This window comes from Phaethon aethereus (genome assembly GCF_964289735.1).
Source record: "Phaethon aethereus genome assembly, chromosome: 2".
In the NCBI taxonomy this organism is placed as follows: domain Eukaryota; kingdom Metazoa; phylum Chordata; class Aves; order Phaethontiformes; family Phaethontidae; genus Phaethon; species Phaethon aethereus.
In genome coordinates, this window is record NC_138582.1 from 164663128 (window position 1) to 164676890 (window position 13763).

At 39.9% G+C, this 13763-nt stretch overlaps 1 protein-coding gene across 1 annotated transcript; it reads right to left on the bottom strand.

Moving 5' to 3' along the window:
- Positions 1 to 7577: 7577 nt before the first annotated feature.
- Positions 7578 to 13108, bottom strand: LOC309417529 (uncharacterized protein C9orf152; the record flags this gene model as incomplete). The annotated part of the gene is made up of 2 exons (XM_082015040.1): positions 7578 to 8146; positions 12880 to 13108. The coding sequence occupies 2 exons, from the start codon at positions 13106 to 13108 to the stop codon at positions 7578 to 7580; spliced, it is 798 nt and encodes a 265-aa protein (XP_081871166.1).
- Positions 13109 to 13763: the final 655 nt, after the last annotated feature.

The window sequence follows — 13763 nt, forward strand, 5'->3', positions numbered from 1 at the left end:
AGTGTCAGGAGGGAACATCTCAGAACCACAAGCTCCACCATGAGAAGACCATAAGGTAAAGCTCCCAGCCCGCTGGTAAAGTGAGAACAGCTGGAGTGCAAAAAGCTAAGAGCAAGGAGAGATCTACGCCTCCCCTCCTCAATCTCAATCATTTGTCAAACAAACAAGTTTATAGTATCACCAAATGGTATTGTAAAATTCTGGTTTCAGAGAGAGGGAACAGCAGGATGTCACTTTTCGTAGTCTAAGATGACACTCTTCCCACTGCAAAGCTAGAACAGGCACACTGGGCACAAGCAACAAAGTGCAGAGGCTGAGATCAGAGATGAAGCGTACTGTAAATCTGCACTAGGCATTAACCATCACTGGGGAGATGATGATAATGATCTGAACAGAGCAGCTCCCTGGCTCACAGGAGTTTAGGCAGAATTCACCACACAGGTTATTCTTATTCAGCTCAGAGAAAGCATTAACTTCTTTGAGTGAATCAGCGTATCCCTGAAAAAAAAAATCCCCAAGAAATAGGGACAGCAGAATTGGCAAGGAGAGGTGGGCGCAGTGACCTTAACAGAAAAAAACAAAACAAAACAAAAAAAAATATGTGCTTGTTAAAGCATGGGAGATTTTTGGCTCTTGGACACTGGGAATCATATGGAAGATGTCCTTTAATTTATGGAGAAAAGCCTTTAAAACGTTGGCATTGAGATTTGATTAATCACTTTCACTTTTCTTTCACAGTAGTTTCCTTTTCTCATTCTTGTTTATTAGCACAGAGCACTCAGGAGAAAAGGGGACAGAAAATAAATATCTAACTTTTCTATCCATTTTTCCAATTTCAGACACTGTTCCTTACTCAGAAAAAAAATACTTGAGAGCAAAAAAAAAGCAGGCAAACATCCAACATGTGTCAAGTTTACTGGTTAACCTCACCTCAACCCCAGCTTTAGCCAGCTATAAACAACTTTTGAACACTGCAAAGACAATAGTCTCTTCTAAAGAGAAGTTGGAAGGATTAAGTGAGCAAGTGAATGGTTTAACAATCCTCCCTGTTTGACTGATACAATTTGCACAGAGAGACAATGATGCATTCTTTTTCTTGCTGGGATGATGATGTTGCAATTATTATTTTAGGACCAAGGCAAAACATAGCATTCACAAAGCAGAAAGCAACAAACATACTCAATTTTCAAAAGATTGCATTGAAGTTATTCATGCAGCTATCCCCCTTTTCCAAAACATGCCAGGCAATTCTTATGAACAACCTGTAACCATCATTTTCCCCACTTTTAGGTTATGCTGAAGAACCACTTTATAGCTATAGTTCTACTTAAGAAACAAAAAAGGTATCCATGGCTTTGGGGCACCCAGAAAAGTTTAAAATTGCAACCTACACTTAAGCATATAAATTGTAAATGAGTGGCATTTATAAACTGATCATTCATCTTTTTATCAATACTATTTTATAGTTTTATAAGTTTGTGATTTCTTACTAAGCTATTAAAACAGAAAACACCACCAGGGTCTCCAATTAAACTTATTCTTTCCAACCCTCTATTAAAAAAAAAAAAGAAACTTCACTTTCACAAACACAAAAGCTACCATTTTATATGTAACTTATCATAAATTCCTATTTCACCATAACTAAATTGCAAGAGAATCTTTAGCAAAAACATTTATAACTTTTCCACCAGCCAACACCACAAATGCTCCTTACACAATTTCACTTTCGGTAAGGGTTTAAAAGGAGTTTCTCAAAACTCATTTGACTAAACCATCAGGGATATTTCCCAAAGGCCATTCTAAATGCAAGACTGAGTTTTTGTAACTAAAATGTCATCCTCTAAAGGCAGTTAGTCCCGTATATGACATAAAACAATACAGTTACAGAAATAAGGTTCTAAAGCCAAATTTTTGAGGGAAGGGACAGAGAATTCTGGGCGTGGTTTACTAATAAAGCAGTACACATTATCTGTTTCCTAAAAACAAGGAGGAAAGCTACCTGGCGCAACTATGCTATATCGCTCCGTGGCTAAAGGAGGGGCGAGAGACTGAAGCAAAAAGTTACTTGCAAAACCACGAGCCAGAAGCTCAGAGAAAGGATGGACACCCAAAGACTGCTGGCCCCAGCCCAGGGTGTCGTTAGGCCTCCCTAGGCGCATATCCAGCCTCTCCCCTAACCACGACAGCACCGAGACCACCTCGGCCACAAGTCACCGGTGTCACCCGGGGATGCGAAGCACGGCCACGAAGCCGCCGCCCTTTCGAGGCGCCTCCAGAACACGGCGGCCGGGGAGCACCCACAGCAGGAGCCTCCCATGGCGGCAGCCGAGCTGATGCAACCAGCCCCCGCTTCTCAGCGGGCAAGCCGCAAGGCGGGAGGCGGCCAGGCCGAGCGGGCACCGCGGGGAAGGGGCGGGCGGAGGGGCGCTCCCCGGCACACCGCCGGGACGGGGCTCCCGCCGCCTCGACCCTCAGGCACCCACCTGCGCCCCGCGGCGGAGGTCGGGCCTCGAGGCCCGCGCAGTCTCTGAGGGGAACTCGAGCTCTCACGCAGCTGCTCCCCCCGCCCTGAGCACCCTCACCGGCCCAGCGCCGCAGCTGGTGGGGGCCGCCCTCCCTCTGAGGCGAAGGAGAGGGGGCGGCCGGGGCGGAACCTCGACCCCGAGCAACGGCCGGGGGCGGAGCCACGTGCAAGCCACACCCCCGCGGCGGTATCGCGCGTTTACCTGCGCACCCGCCAAGCTGCCGCTCAGCCTTCCGGGAGGTGGGATGGACGTGAGGGCGGGGCCTACGTCTACGTCACACCCGCCGTTTATTGACGGGGAGAAGCAGGTTCCTACGGAAGCCTGGAAAGCCTAGGGGAACGGGTGCTTGTCACGTGTCTGAAGCCACGGTCCGTCCGCCATTTTAGTGCCGTGCCCTCAGTTGACGGCTAGGAGTATGTTGGCTTTCTGTTGCTCAGTGGCAGGTGCTGCGGTACCTATTGCTGTCTCCTGGTTCTCCCTAGTCTGTTTGTCCCCTGGCAGGTGGTGGCGGGGGTCGCCAAGGCGCTAGGCTACGTAAGCGAGTCGCCCTTCCAGGAGTGGTTGGGGCCTGGAGGAGGCTGAGTGTGCTGCACACACCCCACCCAGCTGCAGCCTCTCCATTTGTGAGGCAAAAGAGGCTGAAATTCCGGTGAATGCTGAGAGGGAGCATTTCGTAAAAGGCTGAGGTGCTGTGAAAGGTGCCGGGGGGATCAGTGTGCGATCTTTGTGTTGTGCTCTTTGAGGGCAGCAGGGTTCAGGGTGAACTTTCATGTGTGGGCTTATATTTCGCCTTCAGGTGTGGTGGGCAGGTTCTTGCATGGTTCTGGAGCTGTTAAAAGTTAACCTCCGTTCAGAGACTGGGCTGAGAGAATACACATTCCCCCCGAATACTGGGGAAAATCCAGTACTAAACACCACCTTAAGCTGAGGTGGTGCTGGAGTGTCACTTGTAGTCCCCACAGTGTCATAGGTGGGAGTAGGGTATGTGGTTACACAGACATTTGGCTGTACAATGTAGGCTGATAAATACTGTATTTGTATGTAAGGCTTTCAAAGTGCTGGGGCTTGCTCCTGGTGTCTTTTTGCTGCCGGTACAAGATGTAAGTGTTCTTTTAATGGGTTACACCAGAAAAAACTCATGTGGGTTAATTCTTTCATGTGATCAGCTGTCCCAGCAGCAAAGGGATTTTATTCAAACCTCTCTGACGTGTGACTGAAATCATCACACTGGAATATTTTTTATTCCAGAATGGATGGGCCTGCAGGACTGTCCTTATGTAAAACATTTTCCTTAGGCAGTCACGCAGACTAAGTGGGGGTGCTGCATACTGCAGCTTTGGAAATGGGAATCCCACAGGTATCATGAGCTTGTGAACAAGACACTAAACTAGAATTTCAGGATTCTAGGCTCTGCTATGTGCATAAATCAGTCAAGTTTTCTTACTGATAAAATAAGGGTAAACTTGCTTTTATGGCAGTCTTCAGTGCTTGAAACTTACCTAAAGCTGTGGCAACAGAGTGATTAAATTTACTGTCACATGATTGCCAAACATGAAGAAGCTAACAGTAGATGGTTTTGAAAATCAGGTGCACTTGAGAACTGGCACTTTCTCATAGTTGAAGTTTTCCATTTTTTCTCATGCTTCCCTGTTTCATTTTTACTACAGCGGCTTTAGAAAAAAAAAAATCTCTCGTTAGACTGTGCCTGTGTAATATTTCAGTCTCTTGAAATGTAAGTATAGCAACTTTTCTCATAACTAAAACTATTCCACTAACAAATCAAAATTTGCTGAAATTGTTCTTCCATAATGTCCTTGGGAATTAAATTGAAAGACTTCTCCAAAGGCAAAATGCCTTTTCTAAATAAGTTCCAGTCAGTACAAAGCACAGTAATATGCTAGAGAAACCTCAGGAAAGGACAAAGTGTTTGTATGAAAGTGCTTACAAAGGAGTTAGTTACTTAGTCCGTGCATAAACCTGCACTGAGTTTTAAATCAAGGTATTCAAGGTCTGTGTTTAATTAAGATAACTAATTCAAAGCACTTTAAAAACAATTTTAAAGTGTTTGCAGAAAATAACATCACTCATTTAGTTCAAATGGGTTTATAGAGTAGGTAAGTGGCTAGATAAGGTTATAAACTTTGTGATACTGATTTAAAAGTTGTAAAAGTTGAAGTTGCATTTGGTGAAATGTTCTCAAGCATGTCATTGAACATATCTAGGCAAAATAATTGCAAATTATATTTTTAATAGTTTTCATAGTGGCCTCTTGCTAACATGGGATTTTTCTTTCAGTTATTCCTTTAGCTTTATTTGATTCTCTTGTGGTCTACAGACTTGGAGATAGAACAAAAATAACACTCCAGATAACACTACAGATAAGCAGGAGTACAAATCAGTATACTCTGTAATCAGCAAGACAAGTAAATAGAAAGCTAATGTATACCACATATCAAAGGACAATGAAATTTTTTAAAGTATTTCCCTCCAGGTAGTTTCTTGTTTCATATGGGCTAGTTTTTATCTAGTATTTTCTCCCTATTATGCATACCTGTGTTCTTTTTTTTTTTTTTTTTCCTCTAATCTTTCTTTAAAACCTGTAACCATAGAATCATAAAATAGTTTGGGTTGGAAGGGACCTTTAAAGGTTATCTAGTGCAACCCCTCTGCAGTCAGCAGGGACATCTGCAACTAGATCAGGTTGCTCAGAGCCCCATCGAACCGGACCTTGAATGTTGCCAGGGATGGGGCATCTACCACCCCTTTGGGCAAGCCGTGCCAGGGTTTCACCACCCTCATTGTGAAAAATTCCCTCCTTATTTCTAGTTGACATCTACCCTCTTTTAGTGTAAATCCATTACCCCTTGTCCTATTGCAACAGGCCCTGCTATTTAAAAGTCTGTCCCCATCTTTCCTCTAAGCCCCCTTTAAGCACTGGAAGGCTGCAATAAGGTCTCCCTGGAGCCTTCTCTTCTCCAGGCTGAACAACCCCAACTCTCTCGGCCTTTCCACTGTGAAAAAAGAAAAAAAAAAAGTAGCCGTGATTCTTTATTAATGTCTCATGTCTACCCAGAAATAGTAATCGGCATCAGAGCTGGAAACTAATCTGGGCAGGCCAGTTAATTGAAAACACTAGAAAACCTGAAAAGTCACAATGAACAACTCTTCCCAAATCTATGTTTTAATTCTGCTGCTTTTACTGATGACGAGTGGAAAATTCTGCAGGAGTTACTGTGACATACTCATTGCTATTGGTAATAGCTAGTGCTTTTCAGCAGTATCTTAAGGACTGCCACTTCCAGGAGACAAGGTGCCTGCTGGTGGTGTCTGAATTGGTGTAGGACGCTACAGAGTTTGGGTCTGAAACTGTTAAGTGGCATAGAGGAAATAACATTTGGCCAAAGGGAGTAAAATAGCATTAAATTCCATGATGCTCTGTGGTACACTTGGAGCTGTGAATCTCCTGCAATGGAAACATATATTCTGACAGATTTGTGCAAACATCTTCAGATGTAGTATCCGCCATCAAGCACAACCAAAGTCAGTGGAATTGTATGAAGGATTAATGGTTTGAAGTTGTATTGGATGCAAAGAAAATGGTAGTTTCTCTTAGAAATGGATAACATTGCTATCTCTTTGACAGTAGGATTTTTTTGCACATTGGCGTTAATTTTGTTTTCCAAGATACGAGGGGATGGTCTGTCTTGAGAAGAGTTTGCTGAGAAGAGTTTGTGTCTAGAAGGACATAAATCACAGCTGAGCATTTTTGGCATCTTCTTTTTTTTTTCTCACTTATTTCGTGTGTGGATGGTGTGATTTTGAGACAGTGGTGGTAACTGGGGATGTGTGCTTCCAGACTGTTTGCAGGGATCATCACCTGATCCTCATTTTGCAGTCCTTTCAGGGCTCAGGTAGATATGGAATGGTTCATAAGAGCAAGTGTCTGCCAGGTGTATAGCTTGAAATTAATGTCATCATGAAATAGGGAGACATTTCAAGTCCTCCAACTTTTCTGAAGGCTACATTTGAGAAAGAGACCTGTCTGAATAATTGCAGCCAGAAGTGGGTGATACGTAGCTCATCTTTTTGTCATTGAAAAGCACCCACAAAAGAGGGTCTCCTTCCTCTAAAGATCTTGCAGGAGGGGAGATCAGAAATAGCTAATTACTTTTAAAAACTTGCACAGCGTTGTGGTGCAGTTGTGCCACAAGAGAAAATGTTAAACCCTATCTATAAAAATAGTTGTACTACTACAGTTATATTTGTATAGTTGAAATGATTATACCCTCTTTGTGCACATACAGTTGTAACAGCAGAAAGATGCATTACACTTCTGGTAAGGAAGGTGTGCTGATATAGGGTATCGAGGAGCTAAGTAATTATTTCAGACTTTTGTTTTCTAATGAAATACTGGGGGTAGATGAGAACCAACAGTATGTTGTTATAGACCTTATATATAAGAAAAAGGTGACATTTACTAAGTATCATTAAAACAATAATAGAAATGAGTAGAGGTTTTATTCATTGATTTTAAAAATACACACATCAGAAAGTATCATGAATCTTTTTTTTCCAGGAAAGTGAACAATGAAATCCTACATTAAGTGTACCAATCACCTTCAATAATCATTTGTTACTTGTTTATTGTCTAATTAAATAGTACCATACTGAAATTTATCCTAGTTACTTCAACAGTAATTTTACTGTTGAGTAAGAGCTATAGCTATAGCTCTTTCAGATATTTCAAATATTGCTATGATAAAATCTTAGTTTCTAAAATCTGTAACGTGAAAATAGGAAACAAAAAAAGATAAAAATGCTGTTATATCTCAAGTAACAGAAGTGAGTATCTGTCATTGCAGCCCAGCATCTTAATGAGAACATCTCATTTTACACTGTGCTGTAAAACAACAGATTATGTAGTAAGGATCTTCCTTGGCTAATTAAAGTAGTAGACCCTCAGCAGGTCAATCAATGTAACTAAGACAACAATTTTGCTATTTTAAGTTTTACTCAAGTTTTTGACTAAGTTTTATGTATTACTCAATGTCTTCATTGTGAGACATATAATCCAAGCCTCCTTGCTGTTTCAGAAATTCTGGGCCCTTTTTTATTAGGGAAAGGGTAAAAGTTTAGTTTATTACAGGCAGGCATGCATCTTGCAGAAGAAATATGTTGATGTGTCCAAACTGCTGAAGTGGCTGATTTCAGAGGAGGCTCTTGGCAGGTGCTTGAAATGTTGCGGCCATTCTCATTGCTGAAACTGTTCAATGTGCTTGAACTTCCCAGTTGACTGAGCGCGGATAGTTCACTTGCTCCTTCTAATTCCTGGTGTTGCAGTGTGCTGTTTCCATTTGGAATCAGTCTCTGATTGTCAAAACTGCATGGTCTGTTCTTGCAGTGGGAACTCCAGGGAACTCCTTGACAACGGGCTTGCACCAGGCGGTGAATTCCCAGGTGGGTACGCCATGGTGAGTTGTCTTGTATGTTGCCACTCCTGGTCACCTCCAGTCTGACCTTTCTGACAGGAACACATTCTGTAAATGACTTTGATCTTTTAACTTTTTTATTAATTAAAACAGCATTGACCATTGATTCTGGGAGAACAGATTCGTGTTCACCTACAAGAGAAATGCATACATGCACGTTACTCTGGTGGCAAAAATTAAGGGTGTAATTTCTGTGGCACAAAGTCAGATGAAGAGCTTTAACGGATGAGTTTATGTGTACTCTTTCCATCTGTGGCTAAGAGCGGTGCAAGTTCTTTTGATGCTAGGTTATGAAATAGAAATATTTCATGCTCGGTTTTGCAGTTCTGAGGACATAAATGGTACCCTTGGGTTAGTCAAATGAAAATGGAGATTTATCAAGTCAATATTGATCTAATCAATACTCTAAGACTCATTAACAACACAGATTGAGAATTGACTTTCAGTAGTTAATTGCTTGTAAGCAAAAATTCTTAAGGTGATCAGGGACTTGCTCCATGTGTTGGTAGGTGCTGTGATTTGAAAGACAAAAATGCTCTGTTTGATACTGTTTGAAGTTTGTGTTACAATTTAAAAATACTGTGACTGCTTCTAGATGAAACAAATTGTGAATTTCTTTCTTCCTTTTCTTAATGAGGGATCATTAATATCAAGGCTTGTATTTTAATATTTTATTGCACTTTTACTATTCTAGTCAGTATAAATGGTGTAAAATAAATATCTTATCACACTAATGTTGCCTGAATGATCACTTAGAAGGAAAATATGCTTGCTCCATGAATGGTATAGAGTAGCTGTAACAGTGGGAGAGAATCTGGTCAGTATGAAAGTTACTGTTAGAAATGTACAAGATATTATGGATAGAAATGCTAATGCTACTTTAATTACACATAGCAACCATCAAATTACTGAACATGACTGGCTTTCTATGCCTTGAAAATGAATAGAAACTGAACCATTTCACTGAAGATAAACAGTGCTGTTGACATTGCAAGTGCTAATGAAATACACTTCAGTTAGTATAAGTATAGTTTAAAGTAGGAGTTGTGCAGAATGTTGACCTTATTTACAGGGTTGAGTTATAAGAACTGTGTCTGTTGCAGTATAAGTTATGAAGCATATTAAAGTGAAAAAAAAGTAGACATAGAAGAGGCTTAATAGCCATTTTAAAAGAATTTGTAACCCTGAATTTGAAATTAAGCTAGTTCAAAGAAGAAGCTGCCTTTAAAAAAAAACAACAGCACAACCCCCCCCCCCCCTTATAATTGTCTTTCATACCATCTTTACAAGAGGAAATATTTGAAGATGTCAGACCCAGCTGATTTACTGGCAATAAATGAACCTGTACAACATGGCTTCGGCTAAGGAGGGGCTTTCAACTACTGTCTTTGGCTCCCACTGCTGAAGCAACACCATGAGCACAGATTTTTTTTTTTTTTCCTGCTCTCTGGGTTGGCCATGTAGGGTTGACCTGATAAGAGCGGCTTTGCAGCATGGCTCTGGGAGTGAGAACTGTGTCAGCTCACATCTTCCACTCTCCTCCAGTGTTACCAGGCAAAAGGAGTCTAGAGCACATGTAGAGCTTAGAGATAGGGATGTGTTTATGCATATGTCTATACAGTGAAGTATGCTAGCAGAATTTACTAGGATGAAACCATTCATAGAGATAAGAACACAGAGTTCTCTTTCATGGAACAGTAAGAATCAAAGCTATGATTGGACTTTATGCAGGAAATAAAGCTGAGCTTGGGTGGCTGCAAAAAGTCCACTTGCAAAATAGATCCCTCTGTGATCTGCAGGACAGCACAGCATAGCACCAAGCTACAAAAATTAGGGCTTATTCTGCATGTGTGAGAGAAAAAGCAAGTGAGAAGAAGCTGAAAGACTCTGAGGTGATGCAGTTTTGCATGTTCTTGTGGATGTAATGTAACTCTTGGCTGAACTGGCATTGATAGGCAACATCAAGTTTTATCTTGAACCTTATGAACTGGTCATCTGAAGAATTACTATCTGGCATCAGTTGATCAGAGAGTTCAAAGTAATGCATCTAGTCCAATTTTAATAGTCTGGACTGGTTTTGAGTTCAAGTTTGATTCGATTCCTTGGCTACAGGTGCAGCACACAAAATTGAGAAATGACCTCTGATAGAAATGTGAGAGTCCTGAACGACTGTGTGTTGAATTAAGACACATTCAGCACTCTTTACACTTCTAAATGAAGCTTTAATTAGACAGATCTTTGGTCCGTTTCTTTCATTATTTTTTTTTTTAGTTGTGCATAATAGCCTTGTTGCAGGGTTGTTTACCATTTGGTCTTTTTCATATGTTGTCATCATAGATAGATACTTTTAAGGTTCTGGAGTGACAAAAGTTAATCTTATTTCAAGTTCGCTTGGGAAATTCTTGGAAGAGATTTCTGCAGTCAGAGCCCCAATGTTTATTCTGTTATGACTGCATGCGCTGAATGCTCCCATCTAATTCCTAAAGTAAATACTGTTTTTCAGCTTCTTTGCTAATAAATAATGAATACACTGCTGTATTATCCCCTAGCTGGTGACTGTCAAATCTTGTCATGCTCTTTGTTCTCAAATAATAAGGAACAGGCAGAAGCATGAACGTGGCTGTGTGTTTTGGGGGAGGAACAAAGTTGTTTTCAGATGGCTTCTCAGCTACTAACCTACCAGAGAAAACCTAGAGAAGTTAGAGAATCTTAAGTTCTGTTTAAAAGTCCAGTTTCATGACTCTGGCAAACAGGTAGTGACATGCAAAGCTAAAAGTTTTCAAGGAGACTTGGAATTACCATTCCAGCTGTGGTGGAATATATCTAAATTGTTCAAAATGTCTATGGTATCATGCAAGGACAGCTGGTCTGTCTAGCAGAAACAATTTAGGGGTTTACTAGTTAGAATAAAGACCTTTGGCAGAGGTTTTTAAGACCATGAGGGACTGAAGGTGCCCTCCTCCCATGAGGTTTGAATCTCATGGTCTGGTCGCTGAGGTTTGTGTGTATGTGTGGGGTTGTGGTAAGTGCTGTCATTGTTGTCCCCTTCCCAGCCCAGACATAATCTTACTCTCTAGTAGGGAAACAACTTACTGTCAGTACAAAATACTGATACATATATGGACTGCCTTTTGGTGCTAGGAATTGCTGGATGGTTTAAGTTTGTAACTTAGGAGTGTAGAGCTGTAGGCTATCTGGATAATTGCCATGTTCATTTCTGCTTGACATGTTCTTGGAAACTGATACATATAACAGGTTCAAAGTTCTGACCAATGTAATAGGTTTTCCCAGCTTCCAAACCATAGGAAACAAGGACATAGAGAACTCAGCATAACAAAAAACCCCCAAACTTCACTTCTAACAGTAACATTAATCCTGTCCACATGGGTTGTTTAAAGATAGAAGTTCAGTGCAGTAGGGTATGTGGTTTTGTGAATGTTTTGGGCTATGTGTATGTATATGAAAATATTTGTATGTGAACTTCCAGCCCTACTAAATTTTGAACTGTGCAGAAACTGTGCAGTCCTGCTTTCTTATGTCTTTTCTTTAATCTTCAAATGGTGTCCTTGCAAAAAATCTACTCTGATTACATTCATTATATCTGAAGCTTCATTTGAATTTAATCTGAATACAGACTTCTGCTCCTTTTCTTTAACTGACTTGAATTTTTGCTATAGCTGATTAGATGAGCTGTTTTGTCTTCAAGTTAGTTGCCTTTTCATACCTGATTAAATAAACTTGTGTATAATTATCTATCTATCTATCTATCTATCTATCTATCTATCTATCTATCTATCTTTCTTTCTTTCTTTCTTTCTTTCTTTCTTCCTTAGAGAGAATTAAATTCTTTTAACATAACAATTTCTAGACATTTGGATGAAAGAATATTGAAGAAATGAATCTGCCATATAGTTGATAACTAGTGTTTTTTCAATTGTTTTCATGATATAGGCTGATACTGCCAAAATCTAGAACTGATGAAAAATGCCGAGGAAAGTGTAAAGAATGAAATAACCTAAGTTCTGCTTGTTGAGCTAAGTACTAACATAAGAGGTGAATGAAGCATGTTTTTCATATTGCAATTAAATTCAAATATAATTAATTGACTTAGTATTATCAATATCACTTTAACTTGGAAAGTAAATGAAAATGGTGTAATACTGTAAGCAGTAGTTGAACTAAAAACTTTAAAATAGTTGAAATTTTCTTATATAAAATCTGATATAGCAAGTAGATGAGTGATACATATTGTTACTTGGTTTTCTGTTTATGTACTTTCCAAGCAATATGCAGTGAAAACACTTTCAAAACAGAGCTCTTGTTCAAAGCCTGTATCTTAGTATAAGTTATTTTTCAACAAAACCCCAGCTTGTTCTAGTCACTTGATATCTGTTATTGCTTCCTGTAGTCTTGTAGGACACATTTCTTTACACAAATGAAGAAGGGAAAAAGAGACAGAAGACACAGAATTTCTTGTTCTGATGGAAGCGTTCAAGAGCATAGAAATGCTACAGAATACATTGCAGAAATACACTGATGATAGACATGAAGTACATGGTTCCTGTAAGAGTTACCATTTATGTTTAGAATTTTACTTTACTGCCATAAAACCTATAAAACCTTATCTCAACTATGTTGTTCTGTTTCAAATTCATGTTAGTGTTTCACTGCCATGAAACTAATTGATATAAACATAAGACCACCTTTCAGTGAAACAAATGAAAAAACAAAAAGACACAAAAGGAATTAACTTTGTACCTTCCTTGAAGCTGAGCATAAAAAGAACAAAGTTAGAAGTTATTTAAGATTTAAAGCAATAGTATTTACATCTACATTTGCATTGTTTCCTATAAATATAAGCATACCTGTTTTAAACACAATAATGTGTGATTGCAGTTTTTGCTTCTGTTTTATATGGTCATACTGCTCCTCAAGTAAGCTTACATCCATCTTGGTTGGCTGCTTATCACGATCTGAAGCCTGTTGCTCTGAGCTATGAGTCACTGAAAAAATACCAGTCATGTATTTGTAAGGCTTCACCATCTGTTCCAACAAGGAAGAAAAAGTCATGCAGAAGCAGGACATTTCCTTCATTGTGTTGGCAAAAAAGCAAATCAAGTATGAAGCATCTGAAATCTTCCCAAATGAAGAAGTAACTTTCTTCTAAGTACAGTGACTTCTTTCAAAAGTTGTGTGGTCTATTCTGAAGTTGTAGATTTCAGTCAGCTTGTTTTCATGCAGTGTGTCTGGAGCTACTGCATACAGAGTTCATGGTTATAACTGGATAGTTGGATTTAATGTTGATTTAAGATTCTGAGCATATGAAGCTTTGCCAAAAAAAACAGTGAAATACAAAACCTCATTGAACACAGTCTGGTGCACAAAGGGCTGGGTAATACTGGTTTATGTAGTAATGTTAATTCTTAAAGGAATGCTGTCATGGTGACCTCCCCAAAACAGTAGTTCCACCAGGGAAATCTTTCTGCAGGTTTCTTTCCATGTATTTTGCATCTTTTCCCCTCCACTCTCCCTGCCTTCGCTCACCTGTGCTTGTTGCTCCCTTTTAAGAACATGTTAAAAGTATTCAGGCCTGGGTGCAGAGTCAAAACAGTATGTGCCAACAGCACTTGGAGTTGAGAGGTTCAAGATAGGAATGCCTGACTCATACAGTTTTTCTGCCTTTCTATAAAACAAAATATACTATAGAAGTAATAATTTCCTTACTGAGAGCTGAACAAACTCTTCAAAT